General features: G+C 64.0%; 1 protein-coding gene across 6 annotated transcripts in view; it reads right to left on the minus strand.

The window, feature by feature from the left end:
- Positions 1-302: 302 nt before the first annotated feature.
- RBFOX3 (RNA binding fox-1 homolog 3) overlaps positions 303-15,830 on the minus strand; it is a 413,554-nt gene continuing 398,026 nt past the window's right edge. For 3 of the 6 annotated variants that reach the window (XM_032429503.1, XM_032429501.1, XM_032429502.1), the window contains 9 exons: positions 13,788-13,841; positions 12,870-12,962; positions 11,327-11,387; positions 8,061-8,114; positions 7,730-7,862; positions 7,089-7,269; positions 6,133-6,194; positions 4,891-4,969; positions 1,538-3,261 (listed from right to left, as the gene is read on the minus strand). In XM_032429503.1, the coding sequence (XP_032285394.1) occupies positions 3,217-3,261; positions 4,891-4,969; positions 6,133-6,194; positions 7,089-7,269; positions 7,730-7,862; positions 8,061-8,114; positions 11,327-11,387; positions 12,870-12,962; positions 13,788-13,841 (762 nt within the window). In that variant the 3' untranslated portion in view covers positions 1,538-3,216. The other 3 variants (XM_032429499.1, XM_032429498.1, XM_032429497.1) reach the window with 2 other exon arrangements.

The raw sequence follows: 15,830 nt of genomic DNA on the forward strand, positions 1-15,830 counted from the left end.
GTTGTCCTGGTTTGAAGAAAGAAATCTTTATTAATAATCTTAATAATAATACTGTTGATTTGAATGGTCACACCTTGGAAGCATACAGAATGGTAAGAAAGGAAGCCTGGGGCCTGGCTGCAGTCCTGGGGGGGCTGGGAGGGCGGGGCCGGGGGCGGAGCTGCCGCAAGAAAAGGGTCCGGAGCAGCAGGGGGCTCTGGACAGGAGGGGCCGGGCGGGCGGGGCGCTGTACAACAGGAATAGAAAAGGGGCTCATTTCAGGAGCTTCAGGAGCTGATGCTGAATATATAAAGTGAGGTGTATTTTTTTTTTTTTTTTTTACTTTTTAAATTTCATGAGACAGTGGAGCCGTGTTGGGAGCCTATGTCTTATTTTTTGCTGCTTGCCCTACTCCAGCGATCCCTGCCTGGCGGGGGGCTCCTCCCTGCTGCCTACCTCTGCTCTCCCACCACCCCGGCGGGACCTGACTCGGGTCCTGGGCGCCGCTCCAGGCCTTTCTCCCCGCTCGCTCTCCCTTCTCGGGCCTGGCTGTCCAGCCCCGTGGCACTGTGACTCCTGACCTCGCTGTGCAGCCAGGCGCTGGCCTGCCCGGCCCTCTGCAGGACAGGGATGGGGAGGGCCCGGCCCCGCAGGTGGCAGGAGGTCGGCCTTCCCTTCCACTGACCAGGCCCAGGCCTGCCTCCAGCAAGGGAACAGGAAACAGGCTGGTCGGGGCCAGAGCGCCTCCTCAGCCCCAAGGCCTCCACCCTCCCGATGCTAGCTCTTAGGTTCGCGGTGTGATCCTGGCCAGGCTGCCCAGGAGCCCCTCACGTGGAGCGAGGGGGGCCTGGGCGCCCCACAGTTCTGGAACTGCGTCAGCCCTTGATGTTGGGGTCAGACCCCAGGGCTGCTGGTCGGACGGACTCTGGAGGCCTGCAAACTCCCTCCCCAGGCTTGCAGAACATGGTGGTGGCGGCATGGCACGAGGGGGAGCTGGGGCCCAGACAGCTGGACACAAGGGTGACGGGCACGGGCCGGAGCCAGAGACCCCGGGAATGAACAGCTGCCCCCCCCACGCCCACCCCAGCCCAGCTGTCCCCTCCACTGGCACAGTTGGCAGCAAAGGTCGAGTCCTGCTGGCTGTTCTCCCCACTCAGGCCTGCGGCCTGTTCCTCCGCTGGGCCCCGCGCGCCCCGGGAGTGGGGGGCCGGAAAGGAAGACTTGGTAGAGAAGAGGCCCCTTCCCCTCCTGCGCTCCCCGCCGGCCTCGGGAGGGGCACTTCGGCCAGCACGGTGGCCGGGGAGGGGCGAGGGCCCGGGGCTCTCCTGGGCTCGGCGCCCTGTGGACGTGCTCCCTCGCAGTGGAGTGCGGCACCGCGCGCGACCTGGACGTGCTGGATGCTTCTTGGTTTGGTTGGTTTGTTTTTTGTTGTTGCTTGGATCTTAACATCTTTTTTTGTTTTTTTTTTGTTTTGTGATTTTTTTTTTTGTTTTTTTGTTTTTTGTTTTTGCCCTTCATGGTCCAAGAAGGAAACGGTGGAAGCTTTCACTACAACAGAAACAGAAAGGCAGGACTTGCAGTTTCACCGAAGCAACGGCAGGCGTGTTGTGAGGACGGACGGGGCGCCGGGTGGGGAGGGAGGGTGCCGGGGCCCCGGGCCGCCCTCAAGTCCTAGCCCCCCACCCGGCCTGTCCCCCAGGCCCAGCTTCCGGGAACCGGTGGTCCTGCATGAGCTGAACTGAAAGCCGGCCTCCTCCTCCGGGGCAGAGCGTGGGGGCCGGTGGCGGCGGGGGCGAAGAAGGGGCGGCAGGAGCAGAAACCACAGGAAGTGGGCTGGGGGCTCTGCTAGAGCTGAGCGGGGCAGGGGCCTGGCTGGCTCTGGGCGGACGAAGACGGGGGGCATGGTGGGTGGACGGCGCAGCACAGGCCACGAGGGGCCTTGAGCCGGAGCAAGGAGGCGGTGCTCCCGGCGGCGGGAAGTGAGGGGCCGGCACCCAGGCCGTGATCCGCCCGGTGCAGCAGCTGAGAGCCGGTGTGCCCTGGCTGGTGGGGGACCCACACCCTCTAGCTGGCACCCACAGCCCAGCTCTGGCACGCTAGGGGACCTGGGCTTCCCCGGCCCGAGACACCTCCTCCTGCAACGGAGGGGGCAGGGCGCCGTCCTGACCGGGCAGCCTACCCCATGAGGCTACCTGGGCTGTCTCAGCATTCCCTACGGGACCCCGGCCAGCATGTCCCCCCCCGCCTCCAAGGGCCCAGCGCAGCCCTGGGCACCGTGCGGCCGCTCGGCCGCAGACCTAAGCACCAAGCCTCTCCGGACGGGAGGCTGGCATCGAGTGCTGTCTCGCCAAGAAGGCCGGCGATGGGCCTCCCCCTGTGCCTCCCCTGCTCGCCCCTTCTGAAATGTACCCTGATAAAAGGACGTTTCCAAGCCTGGGGAAGGGGAAGGGTGCCCAGGTTGGCCGGGACCCCATCTCAGGCAGTGCCGAGGGGCCATCCTCGGAGCCTGGCTGCAGGGGAGAGCCCGCTGCTGGGAGGAGCACGGCAGGCCGGGGGCCCTCGGCTTCGGTGGGGGTGCGCGGGGGCACTTCCTACACTTTCATTGCTCACGACAGAGGCTACGGAAGGAGCCCCGAGGCCCGTATGGCCGTGGCCGTTTCCTCCTGCACCGCGTGCTTGTGGCTGCTTCGGCGGGAAGCGGCCTCAAGAAACGTGAACCAGGAATGTTAGTTGCAGCTGTTTGGGGGTGAGGAGGGCAGATGCGGCTACACCGGCGATCAGCTGGGGGAAGGCGGGGAGGGGGCATCGTCTCGGCCGGAAACCCCGCGTCCCGTGGACCGGGGCTCCTCCTCACTCCCTGAGCCCCAGGGGATGGGAAGTGGGGGTCGCCCTGGCGGGCTCTATTGCTAGTTCTCGGGGAGGGGTCTTGTGCCCAGGCTAGCCCCTCCCGCTGTGGGCATACCGTACCTGAAATGGCTTGGGGGCACAACGTCAACAAAGTCAAAATAGGAAGCAAGGTTTCAGACATACAGGGGTCACCAGGGTCAAAGACACACACGCCATCGGGAGGGGCAGGGAGACCAGCGGGCTGGAGGTGGACCCTATGGGCTTTGGCGTCGCGGGCCGCTGCCTGGGGGGGGCGCACTGTCCTCCTGGTGGCTGTGCCTGGCTTTGGCCTGCTGGGTTTGGTGTGTGCTGGGCAGTCAGTGTGAATGCTGCTAGGGGCTGGCCCCCTTGCTAGTAGGGGGTGAAGCGGCTGTACCCTCCTCGGCAGAGGCTAGCCTGCAACATTAAAGATGACAAACAGCCAATCAGTACCGCCTTCCGGTCGGGGGGAAAAGGCAAAAAGAAAAAAAAATAAGGAAAAACAAAAAGAAGTCGCTAAATCCCGTTTTTTGCCCCCCTTATTAAGGTTTGCCTTGGGGAGAGTGGGTGCTGGTTCTCATGGCAGCAGGGGGCCCTGGGCCTAGTCCTTCCGTGGTGGGGGACGATGGGGGCTGGGGGCTGCTGGGGTCATGGGCCACAGCGCTCCTGGACAATAAGGCTGGAGGTGTCTCTTGGCAACTCTCTTGGCTCAGGCCTGACCCTTCCCCGGCCCCTTTCTCCTTAATGGGGGCAGGGGAGGTCTCAGGGCCCCAGCGGGGCTGCCTGCCGGGGGAGGGAGGGGGGGCAGGACCCAGGAGGGTGGAGGGACCTCCTGCCAGGGTTACCCCAGCCCCTCGGAGCTTTAGGGGGCCCCTGGGGTCCCTGCTCTTTACCCAGGTCCTCGCCTGGGCCCTCCGTCCTGCTGAGGAGGAAAGGTCTCTGGCACTCTTGCTCCCATGTCCCTGGGCTGCCGTGGATCAGGGAGGTCTCCAGAGGAACCTCCTCCCCACCAACCAATTTCAACAGAAAAAGAAAAGATGGCAAGTGCCACAGAAAAAACTTGGAAAAAAATAAAAAAGAAAATTTTACAAATAAAAATGAGAACATAAGTGGGGCCCCTCTGTGAATGAACGAAAACTTCTAGCCAGCAGCCGCAGAGAGGGCTGAGCTGACCCAGGAGCCAAGGGGCCCACAAACTGCACTTTTGGGGCCCCCATCTGGGTGACTGCAGCCTGCTGAGGATGCCGGAAACTTGTTAAAAATCAAAAAGTCAAAACAAAAATCGGGAGGAAGTAATCAAAACCAAGTGAGAAGGAACAATGAGTCCCTACTGGCTCTGGGCCTCCTCCCTCCTTGCCCCTCACCCCCCAGGGAGAATGTGTTCATCTGTGATGCTGGACGCCAAGCTAGCTAAAAACTGACATGAACAGCCCCTGGGGCTGGGGGTGGGTGGGCACAGGAGACAGGTGTCCCCTGGAAGCAGGACTCGGGGTAGAGAGTAAGCTGGGCTGCCTGTGTCCACAGCTGACCATGCACACACACATACACACACACACACACCGGCACACCTCCGGCTGCCGCGGGCCCCCCAGGAGTGCGCGGGGGCTGGCGAGAGCGGGCCACGGTGCCGCGGAGGGGCCTGGGGGGAAGGGAAGCCGCGGGCAGCCCTCGTCCCGCTCCCTGATGTGAGGAAAGGGGCGACAGGACACAGAAGGGACGCGGCGGACACAGCCCCACGAGTGGCGCGGAGGCCCTGCTGGCCTCTGGAGCCTCAGAAAACTGGGCAAAGCGGGCGTCCCAGGCTGCTCCCCAGAGGGCCAGACGTCCTTACTGGGCAGCTGCCCGTCCGGGCGGGCCTGCCTCCCTCAAAGTCCCCAAGGGCACCGAGGGGCAAGTCCTCCCCCAAGCTTCCATCTAGGCCTTGGTCCCTCCGGGCACTGGTCAGGGGTCCGGGTCACTCTCCTCCCTCCCACCCCATCCTGGCTGTGGCGCCAGGCCCTCCTCGTCACAGCTGGTGCCCAGGGCCAGGCCGCCCCGCCTCCTTACCATGGTTCCGATGCTGTAGGTCGCCGCGGGGCCGATGGTGTGGTGGTAGGGGTCAGCGGCTGCATAGACTCTGCCGTAACTGGGGAGACAGCACAGGGAGGAAGGGAGGCGTGGGGGGGCGATGGGGGCAGGTGAGGGGCCGCAACAGGTCTCCCGCCTCCTCCCAGACAGCTGGTGAGCGTCCTCCAGGGTGGTCCCGCCTGCCAGCCACTCCCCCCACCCCCGCCCGCCCTCCTCCCCATCTTTTCTGCCCGTTTAGAAGGAAGTGTCCAGAACACAGCTGGCCACCCTCTCAATTCTCCCAGTGTCCGCTCACCCTGACAAGGGGCCACACGGAAGGAAAAAGGAGTGCCCACAGAGCTGCTCTGGAGGGAAGGAAACCTCGACGCCCCGGAAGAACAAGGGCGGAGTGCTGCGGAAAGGCTCAGAGCAGGACGGGAGGCCGTGGGGGCAGGCGGGGAGGCCACCACGAAGGAAGTGGCACTGTGTCCTCTCCACTTATTGTGTGTGTGGAATGTCAGCTTCTTGTAGCACAGGGCTGGTCCTGCTGTGCACCCCACAAACCCCCACTCCCCCCCAACACATGCGATGGCGGGGGTCTGAGGGTGCCGCTGGGCGGGAGGGAGCCAGAGCCCACCAGTGCCAGGCGCGGGGACTCCCACACGTCCCTAAGCAGGGGCTCTGTGCCCATGTGCCAGGCCAGGCCACTCCTGCGGGGAGCCCCGGGGACCTGCCCTCACTGCCCAGAGCCACCCGCCATCCTCTGCGTGTGCTCGAAGCTGGGCAGGAGGCTGGCTGCTCTCCAACGGCCACACTGCCCACCTGGTGTCCTCACACCCCCCACCAGGAGGGTGCACTCATAGCCTCTCCTCAGCGTGAAGGGGTCTCAGACCCGGCAGCCCTGAGCGGGGTCCGAGGGGCGCCCGGGGGCAGACGCAGAGCCTCCGAACCCCCCTGCTCACCCGGGGCCTCCAGCGCTCAGGGAGGGCTCAGGCCTCCAGGGCTGCGGATCAGAGGGGACCTGAACGGTGGGGGGTAGCACGGCCTCCCCAGCCACACCAGCAGTAAGTGACTAAAGAAACCGGGGGCTCGCTGGCTCAGCGCTCTCTGTCCAGACCCCGCGCCACCAGGAGGAGGCTCCCCCAGGCCTGAGCCGCGCTAAGTCTTCCCGTCTATCTGAGCCCACCCCTCCAGGGGCCCTGTTGTCCCGCTGGCCCTCTCCAGCCCGACCCTGTCCCGTACCTGTCGCTGTAGGCTGCCGCGGCGGCCGCGGGCTGAGCGTATCTGTAGGCTGCGTAGCCCCCCTGCAGGGGAAGGGGGAGGGAGAGACAGCACAGGGGCTTAGTAGGGCCAACACCGCCTTTCAACCTCCACCGTGGCTGGGTGAGCACTGGCTGGTGCAGGCCTGGGGGCACCTAGCTTGGGGTCTAAGGACCGCAGACAGTCAGTGGCATGGCTCGAGGGGGGGCAGGGAGCACACCTTCAACACCCATCCGTGGGCACCGATGATACGTCTGCCTGTGCTCCTGGCTTTGGCACATGATCAGTGCCCACAGACCTGCCACCAGCCCAGTGAGCCCCTGACTTTGATGCCAGTGGGTGCCAAGAACCCATGGGTGACTCTGGGGGCCATCCCGGGTACTGGGAAGGGTCAAGGGCAAACTCAGATCATGTCTTGGCCCTGGCACAAAGGGACTGTTGAATTATGGGCAACTGCCCAGGACAGAAGCAAGGTCTCATGTTGGGCTGGGTATGTGTGTGAGGTGGGGTCGTCAGCTGGGGCTCCGGGCGAGAGGAAGCAGCAGGGGCAGCCCCGTGAAGGGAGAGAGACGCCATAGGACCTCACCATGGGGTCCACCCTGGAGCCCCTGCCTCCTGGTCTCTCTCCGGGTCTCTGTACTAGACATGGGTGCCCATGGGGGCTCACTCAGTGACCCCAATGTGTTAGGGATACAGGAGAGTCGCCCCTCCTGCCCCCATCACCCAGCGTCCTGTGGACTGGAGAAGACGTGGGCACAGACAGCCCAGGCTCAGCTATGCCAAGGTCCTCAAGGACCCAGTGTCCTGCGCACGTTCACCCTCCCAGGTCCCAAGGATAGGGAGGGATGGGTGAGGGAGGGGGGCCGGGAGGGGAAGACCCTGGAAATCAGCTGAAGGCCTGGACCACACCCACCCCCCTGCCAGGGGGCTGCACTTACATAAATCTCAGCACCATAAAAGCCATCCTGATACACGACCCTGGAAGCAAACGGACAAGAGAGTGGTGGGAACGCTGGAGAGGTGGGGTAGGCCGGCTCCGGTGTCTGCTGAGGAGGGAGGGGGCAGGGTGCCAGCCCTGCCCATGGGACTGGCATTTTAACAAGCGTTTGCTCCAGCGCCCTGTTTTGGTATAACAATAGAGTAACACCCTTGCTGGTCAGCTCCTTTCTCCCACAAAGCCAGGGGCCCCTCGGCCCATGGTGCTTACCCTCCCCCCACCCCAGCCCAGGCAGCTGTACCCCCCATAGGGGCGGAGGGCACTGGGCCCAGGGTAATGGACCAGGGAGAGCTTAGAGCAGGCCCTCATCCAGTTTTAGGGCCAACCACAATCCCATTAAATCATCCAGCAAGGTGCTGGGGCTCTAAATGTCCCCCAAATGCCAGTGACCCTTGGTGCCCATGGCAGGGTGGGGCTGGGGTACGATATGGGGGCAACCGCAGTGGGAAAGTCTGGGGGTTCCCACAGCCCCCCACAGTTCTGGAAAGGCTGCCTAGCCCTTCTGGCTGCCCGAGGCCTCCCTCCCCCCACCCCCTGGGCCTTTCTCCATGCCTCCCTCCCCGTGCCTCCCCAGGTACTCACGCTCCGTAAGTTGGGATGGGGGGCGGGGGCGGCGCAGCCCGAAACGTATTATACACGGCCCGGCCCCGACCCCGTAGGTGCGCGCCCCTGTAGGCAACGGCTGTGCCCGTGGTGGGGTAGGGGAACCCCGTCACTGCAGGAAAGGGGGCCAGAGAAGAGGCGGTGAGAGGGAAGGCCCCGAGAGGGTGAGGGCAGGCCCAAGGGCCCGGCCGGGGCGCAACCACACCTGGCCCCGCCCAACCACACCTGCACGACCACGCCTCCCTCCTGGCCAGGCCCTCTGGCCACGCCCCCCGGCCCTTCACACCCAGATGAGGGCTCCAGCCTGTACCTGCATAGAATTCAGGCCCGTAGACTGCGCCCACCACGGGATTTAGCTTCCAGCCTAGAAGAGAAGCAAAAAACCCCAATCACCGTCTTCCCCATTCTCTCCCCACCTCACACTATCCTGGGGCCTCCCATGTAAGGCGGGGCCTCTGTAGATGGCTGGCCGGACCGCCTCCCTTTGCAGGCAGGGTGAGCAGAGACCCTGGCCCCTCGGATGCTGCAGCCTCACCGGGTCTGACCTTCTGCTCCCTAAATGCCAGGGACCAAGTCACTCCTGACCCATCTGCCTGGCTGTCCTTGTGATTCATTTCAAAAGGCGGCCCTCCCTAGCCTAGCCGGGGCCCCAGCCCAGCAGCTTGGAGTCTGCAGTCTCCGCCAGAATTAGGAAGGGACATCTGCAGGCCCACAGCCGGGATGAGGAGTCTGGCGGCGCCCCTGCTTCAGCACATGACAGAGCCCAGGCATCGGAAAGCTGTCCCCGGTGGGGGCCTGGCTGCCTTCCAGCAGGGTGGGAGGCTGCCGTGAGGGGCGGGGCTTCTGCCGCAGACTCCTCCCACCTCCTGCCCCACAGCTTCGGTCCTGGCGTGGAGCTCTTTCCCCACTGCCCAGTCCTGCCCCGGCCATCCTCAGAGCAGCCAGTGGAACGGCTTCCTGGGGAGGAAAGGGCCTTGGGATTCGAGGTAATAATGACAACATTTCCTGAGCATCTCACCATGTGCCACGGGTTCTAAAGCCAGCCAATGAGATGGGTGTCACACCCTCCCGTTTTCCAGATGAGCAAGTGGAGGTCAGGGAGGTGCAGCAGCCTCACAGCCCAGAGCGGGCAAGTGGCAGAGCCAGATCCAAACCAAACCCACATTGCTGGCCATTCCCTGGCCCCCAGCTGTCGGCACCTGCCGCCTCTCCCTCTTTGCAGGCGGGCCGGCTCAGGCCGCTGGCTCAGGGCCCTCGGCTTCTGGGCCAGTCTTCCTCTCCCACCAGGGACCCAGGTGCAGGAGTGAAGCCTGCTTCCATCTGAGGCCCCTGGGGATGGACACCAGCTGGCTTTGAGGGGGCTCTGACCCCAGGCGCTAGCTCAGATAGAATGGGCTGGGAATGGTATATTTGACCGAGCCCAGCCCCTTGGCCCCCTCAGTGTACCTGGTCTTATGTTTGCAGGATGCCCTGAAGGCCCAGCTCCATACCCCTCTTGACTTTGTGAGGAGGGACAAAAGGGACTGAGCCCACTGGCCAGCTAGCGAGACACCTCTGGAGAGCATGGCAAAGGGCCAGAGCAGGCCATTAGCGTCAGCTCCGTGAGCCTCATTCCCAGATTCTAACATCCCCACTGCTGGGTGGGTGGCAGGAAGGCACTCAGGACAGACCATCGGCAACCGTGTTCTTCCTAGGGGCCCATTCTCCACTTTCCATGAGACTGTGGTCACCTTCCCTCCCCTTCCACCATCACCTGACCAGCGTGGCTGTGTCTGAACGTTAATGCTGAGACTCTGGAACCTTCTCTGAATCCCAGATCAGGAGGGAAGAAATGTTTCATCTCCTAAAAAGAACTCCAGTCCCAAGAACGTAGTCTTCTTAGTAAAAACCCATGACGGAGCAGTGTCCTAGAGCAACGACCCGAGCCCCCCTCCCCTGGGCCCCAACCCAGTGGCTTTTCTGAGTCCATTCTTCGAGTTGGGACTTCTCTTGAGATGGTCCTGGCACATCCACCTGCCGATTCTGGAATCCTGGGTGTCTTTATCTGTCACTCTGGCTTCCTGGCCTCTACCCGTTGCTGCCAGTCCCATTTCACTGTGTGGGACCCCAGATGACAGAGGCAGCTGGAGACCCTCCTGGGTGTCTCCTTTGTTTCTTCTGTAAATAGTCTTAACACCTGGTCAAACCTGGTGAGCTTGACGGTGGACACTTCTGCTCCTCTTCCCCCCGCAACCAATGAATTTCTGAGTGCTCTGGAGTGTTCTAGAGTCTTCAAGCCACACTCCCAGGCCACCACAGCCCACATGCTGCACTTCACTGTCAGCCCATAGAGAACCTGGGGCCAGCCCACTGCGGCCCTTGTCCTTCTTGCTCAGGCCAGTGAGGACGCTTCGGTGAGACTGTTACTGTGAGCCCCCGGCTGATCCTTGTGCAAGCAGTGCTGGTTCCGTGCCCATCCTGGGCCAGGAATGCAGTGGTTCAGGCGTGGACTCCGTTCTGAATTCCATGCTTCCTGACGTTCTCAGGCCTGGCCAGACAGTAGGGGGTGTGGCTCTTGGGTGCAGTGGGCATCTGGCTCCTGATGATCGTCCTGACTCTCTAAACACGTCTGTCTACCACTTTGCCTTCCAGTGCCAAGCACTCAACGGGAGTTCAGGACACTGGCAAAGTCAGGCACCCTCAGATTTTTAGGAAAACTTTGAGCTTTCATAGTCCTCAGGAAAGCAGGATGGGAGGCATAATAATCCAGCCTAAATGTGGCTCAGCCAGACGCCTGTCCTGCTCCAGGAGGGCACAGGAGGAGGCCCTGCTGGTGGGTCCCGTGGCAGATCCCCCCCCAGTGTCCTGCCCCTTGCTGGCCTGTCACCTGAGTCCCTGTGTGGCCAATCACACAGGGACAGGAAGGTTGGGGGGTGAGAAGCCAAGCCCCCGCCCCGCAGGGAGACTTATCCTGACTGTGAGCAGGGCTGCCATTCCCTGGCACGGGGATGAACTCAAACAGGCCCCAGGGAGTTGCTGGCTACACGCAAACCCCTCCGCGTTGCCGGGTGGAGTCAAGACATGCAGCTGAGGGCCACCCCTCCACTCAGCCTCTGGGGTTCTGTCTTCAAGGAGGACTGGCTTCTGCTTGGGTCCGGCACGTGCATGTGAGACCACTCAGTTGAAGCGCATTATGGATGGCAAGGCTCCTGTGGGGGCCTCAACCTTCCAGTGTCTCCAAGGTGGGTGGGGAACTATCCTAATCATCTTCACTTTCACTGAATATTGAGTACCTCTAGCCCAGGCGCTCCCTCACTGCTTAGAAACTAAGTAATAATCCAGGAAGTGGCCACACCCACTGTGCCCGAAGCCTGTCCACGTGGTTTCTGGGTGCCCTGTGTGCTTGGGAAGGCCCAGGCGTCTTGCCAACTGTGTGGGTGGGGTGGGCGGCCCCAGCCCTCCTGCTGACCCGGCAGAGCTGGGACATGAGGGGGCACTTGGCATCCAGGGCGGTGGGCCTCCAGCGGCCGAGGCTCCTCCAGGGCCCATGTCTAGGCCGACCGCCCCGTGGCCTCCCCGAGGTCCTGGGCGCCTTACCGTTAGTGTAGGGGTTCGCAGTCTTCTTGTTGGTCATGACACGGGCTGTGGCATTATTGACCTACCCGGAGAGAAGGAGGGAGAAGGTGAGGGTGAGGGGAGTGTTAGCCTCCTTGCAGGCGTCTGGCCACCCCGGTCCTGCTCTGCACTGTTCCTGCATGGCCACACGGAGGGGGCTGGGGGCTGGGAGGAAGGCCCAGGACAGTCTCTGCTGCCCGCCTGGCCCCCCACCGTGGCCTGCCCTCCTCCCAGGCCACCCCTCTCCACTCTGCTGCCCCCCCAACTCCAGGGAGCCTTGGCCACCACTGCTCCCAGCCCTCGGCTCAGGCACCATGTCCGGCCCGCTGGTTCCTGCCCTTCACGTGCTGCTCCCACAAACCAAGCCCCAGTCTCTCTCTGGCAACCCCAGGCCACTGGAGAAGCTAGCTGGTGGACTCTCCACAAAGTGCTCTCAGCCCAACTGACATACTGGCCCCCAAGACATTCTGTGCCCTTGTTGGCTGCTGAGGCCTTCCCAGTCATGGGCACCCCTCTCATGGGGGTAGCACGCCATTCCCAAGGCCAGCAGAGAGTTCCTGATGGGACCCCTCGGGAGCAAGGCCGATGGGAGAGGGGCCGGGTGGGTGGGCGCCAAGGGGGTGGGTCCTATCTCAGACATCTAAGACCCTCCCCCTGGAGGGCCAGGCTGGGGTGTAGAAAGGCAGGGGGAGAAGGCCTGTGTGGTAGGAAGTAGAGAACAGGGCAGGTGGTGGAACCCAAGAAAGGAGTCGGGGCCATTCTGCCTCTACCACATGCAGTGTGAATGCCTGGACCTCGGGCTGCATCCTCAGGTGCCCACTGGGCATGAACCACTGGCCGAGGTCAGGGCCTCCAGGACCCCTTCTGCTTCTGGAAGCCCTCCCCCCAGGCCTTTCCACTTCTCTTCCCGTGGACTCTGTACTGCTGCTGACCCCCTCCCCTCTCTGGCCACCCCTCACTGCCCTGCTTGTCCAGGAGCTCAGCTCCCAGACACCTAGAGCCACGGCACTGGGGCGGGGGGCATGGGCAGCCCGCCAGAAAAGGGGCAAGGGGGGTTGAAGGGGGGCCCCTGACCTCCTCTCTCTGCTGCTCCTCAGGGCTAGGTCCCTTCCTGGCAGCTGGGGAGGGGAGGACAGGGGGCGGCTGCCGCTCCCTGGTGGGAGGGGTCCAGGGGATTAACAGCACCTCTCAGCTGGGGGACAGACTGAGCTGGCTGTGGTCCTTGGAGCTGCCAAGCCTCAAACACACGATTTTCGGGGCTCCTCCCAGGGTCTGGCTGATTCCCACAGTTGGGGGGCCTCCTCCAGAAAGCAGAGGGAGGGGGCCCTTGGGTGGGCCCAGGAGGGGTGGCAGGAGATGGGCTGGGCTCCGGCCTTGGCGGGGCCCTGCCCTCCCCGCCCTGCCGCCCTGCTCCGGGGACCCTGGCCTGGCTCTCCGCAGGGTGGCTGAGGGGTGGGGGAGGGGGACCTGGGCGACAGTGGCGGTTCTCAAGGGCACGCCCTGCGCAGCACACTTATCTGAGCACCTCAATTTTCCGTCCCTCTACGATCGTCCCATTCAGCTTCTCCCGGGCTCGGTCAGCATCTGAGCTAGTTTCAAAAGTTACAAACCCAAAACCCTGTGAGCGGAGAAGGACAGACACGGAGAGAGAGGATGAGAGGAAGGAAAACATAGGAGGAGTGGGGTGGGGGGGCGGGACAGTGGGGGGAGAGAGAAGGGGGGGGGGAGAGAGAGAGAGAGAGAGAGAGGGACTGAGTCAGGTGAGTTGAAGGAGAGGTCGGCAGCCCAGAGGCCTGCCCTGGTGCCACCAGCAGGATGCCCAGGAAGGGTAGGGCCCCAGGCGGGGGCAGCTGCTGGCCTGGCCCGAGCCCGGCCTGAGCTGACCGCCTGGCACCTCCCAGAGGACAGGCCAAAGCTCCAAGAGAGATGCTAACCCGGCCAGGGGCCAGGACAGTCACCCTGATGCCCCCTGGGGGGCAAGGGGGGTCGGGGGGGTCAGGACCTCCTGGGGACAGCCCCACCCCCCTTCCCCCCAGGAGCCTGCATGGGGGTCTTCCCTTGCCTGAGCAGGGAGCAGGGCTGGTGTCTGCCGGGCCCCCTCCCGTGCCCACCCTGCAGCCGCGCCCCCGAGCCTCGGGCCGGCTCTCGGACAGGCCAGCGGGGGGGGCGCCCCCGGAGGAGCGGTCGGCGGGTGGGGCCCCGGGCCCGGGCGCAGACAGAGAGGTCCCGGCAGCTCGGAGAGAACGGAGCGGAGCGGCTGCGGCGCCAACACAGACGGCGGGGGCGGGGCGGGAGGGCGGAGGAGCGGGGAGTACAAGCACCCGTGTAGCTCAGGGGTCCTCGGGCGCGGAGCTCTCCAGGAAGGAAACGCACATTTCACACGTTAGCCTGGCGGGACCTACGGCCGGCGCTGTAATGGTGGCGGCCTCTGGGCGGCACCCACCTTGGAGCCCCGCTCGTTAAAAATGATCTCCACGTCTAAAATTTTTCCGAATTGCTGCAAAGACAGAGAGGGGGGTGGGGAGACAGGGGAGGGTGGGTTAGGAGTGCCGGCCCCCCCTCCCGGCACGCCTGCTTCCCAGGAGACCCTCACCTGCTGCCCGGTCCCACCCAGCCCCCCGCAGGGAAGAGGAGGGGTTCTTGGTGTAGCAGGGTCTGGGGACAGGAGACCCCTCGCCACGTCCTCATGGAGAGAGCTTTCCCTGCCTGTCTAAGGGCCAAGTGGGGGCTGAGAACCGGGGAAGGGGGCAGCCTCCCCCAGAGTCCCTCTCCTCTCCCTGCCTGGACTCTGCCCCAAGTTACTGAGGGTCACCTCTAATTCACCCTAAAGGGTAAAGGACTACGGAAAGGTTCTTCCCAAACGGTAAGGTTGGGAGGGGGGCAGGAGCCCCTGGGAGAGACGAAGTGCTGTGGAGGGACCCCATACTGCCGGCAGCCTGTGCTATCTGGGGCTGGGCTGTGTGGGGTGCGGGACAGCACTGACCCCAAACCCCTCTACCTATCTGGGACGTGCTGGCCAGCAGGCCCAGATGCTGTGCCTCGCCCCTTCCTGCCCCATCACTGGCCCAGGACCCCAAGGGCAGCTCCGGCTCTCTCACTGTCACAGGAGACCATGGACCTGTGAAACCAAATTCCTGCAACCGGGTCCCCAGTGGCCTGTCCTGAGGCCTCCAGTGTGTGTAACTGATGGGTGTCCCCCGCATCCCACAACCCTGGGAGCTGTCAAAAGGGGCAGTGACAGGACACGGAGCAAGACAGCAATGCAATCCCAACTCTGAGGAAGGCTGAAACAGGGAGGACGGTGCCCGGGTGTGGGGACGGGTGAGCCGACGCCCCGGTGTGGGGACGGGTGAGCTGACGCCCTGGTGTGGGGACGGGTGAGCTGACATCCCAGTATGCACACAGGTGAGCTGACGCCCGGGTGTGGGGACGGGTGAGCCGACGCCCCGGTGTGGGGACGGGGTGAGCTGACGCCAGTTGGTGCCTGTTGCATGGGGACAAGTGATGGGATACGGACTGAGGGTCCTGGTCCGGGTGAACTCTGTAAGGCGGCTTTCAGCGGGGCCCCAGGCTCGAAGAGGTCGGCAGCAGCCTGGCCCAGGCCAAGAGGAGCTGAATCCTGATGATTCCAAATCCCATCAGCCCCTCACTGTGTCTAAGCCCCACGTGCAATGGGCCCTGGCCTCCAAGAAGGGGGGTGGCTATTTGGGGCGAGGTGTGGGTGCTGAGGCCATCCGAGGCCACCCTCAGGGCACCTCCCCTTTGATGGATCCCATCTGGGCGGTGGGTGGCGTGAAGGCAGGGCTGGGTTCAGGGGCCAGAGCCTGCCTAGCTTGTGGCAGGGGTGAGGGTGGGCACCGTGCTGGCCGCGGGGAAGAGGGTTCGGGGTGCGGGAAAAAATGCGGACTAGGTGCACGAGGCTTCCGTGGCTGCTCTGTTCTCGGACGAACGGCCTGACCGCCGCCCCCTCCCCCCTCCCTCCCATGGGGTTCAGCCCCCAGCACCTAGTGGGCCTCAGCCCCTGCGTGCTGCTCAGGTCAAGCGGCAGGAAAGTAGCCACAGGATGGAAGGCCTGCCCTGCAGGTTCTCATGGCCGCACGGCAGCTGGCCGAAATCCTAAAGCACAAAATCTAGGAACCAACCAGGAGAATCCAGGGAGCCAGTCAGCCCGGGCCGGCTTCCCACGGTTGGAGCACTTGCCCAGAGCCCCACGGACACAGGCACAGAGAGGCGGAGTGCTCAGCCCTCAGCACGCAGGAGCGGCAGGGGGCTGAGCTGCCCCTCCAGCTGGCCTCTGAGGGCACACGGGGTCCGGCACAGGCCTCAGCCCCACGGGGACCCTAAGAAGCCCTGAGCACAGGTGGGGCGGTGTGGGGGGCGGATTTCTGGCTGCCCATCCCGCGGGCTCAGGTCAGAGCAGCGCTGGCCCCAGGAAGCAGTGGGATCCTGGGGACGTGGAGCAGGGGCGGGTGGGGTGGGGGCCGGG

This window comes from Phoca vitulina, unplaced genomic scaffold (genome assembly GCF_004348235.1).
Source record: "Phoca vitulina isolate PV1807 unplaced genomic scaffold, GSC_HSeal_1.0 scaffold41, whole genome shotgun sequence".
Lineage (NCBI taxonomy): Eukaryota > Metazoa > Chordata > Mammalia > Carnivora > Phocidae > Phoca > Phoca vitulina.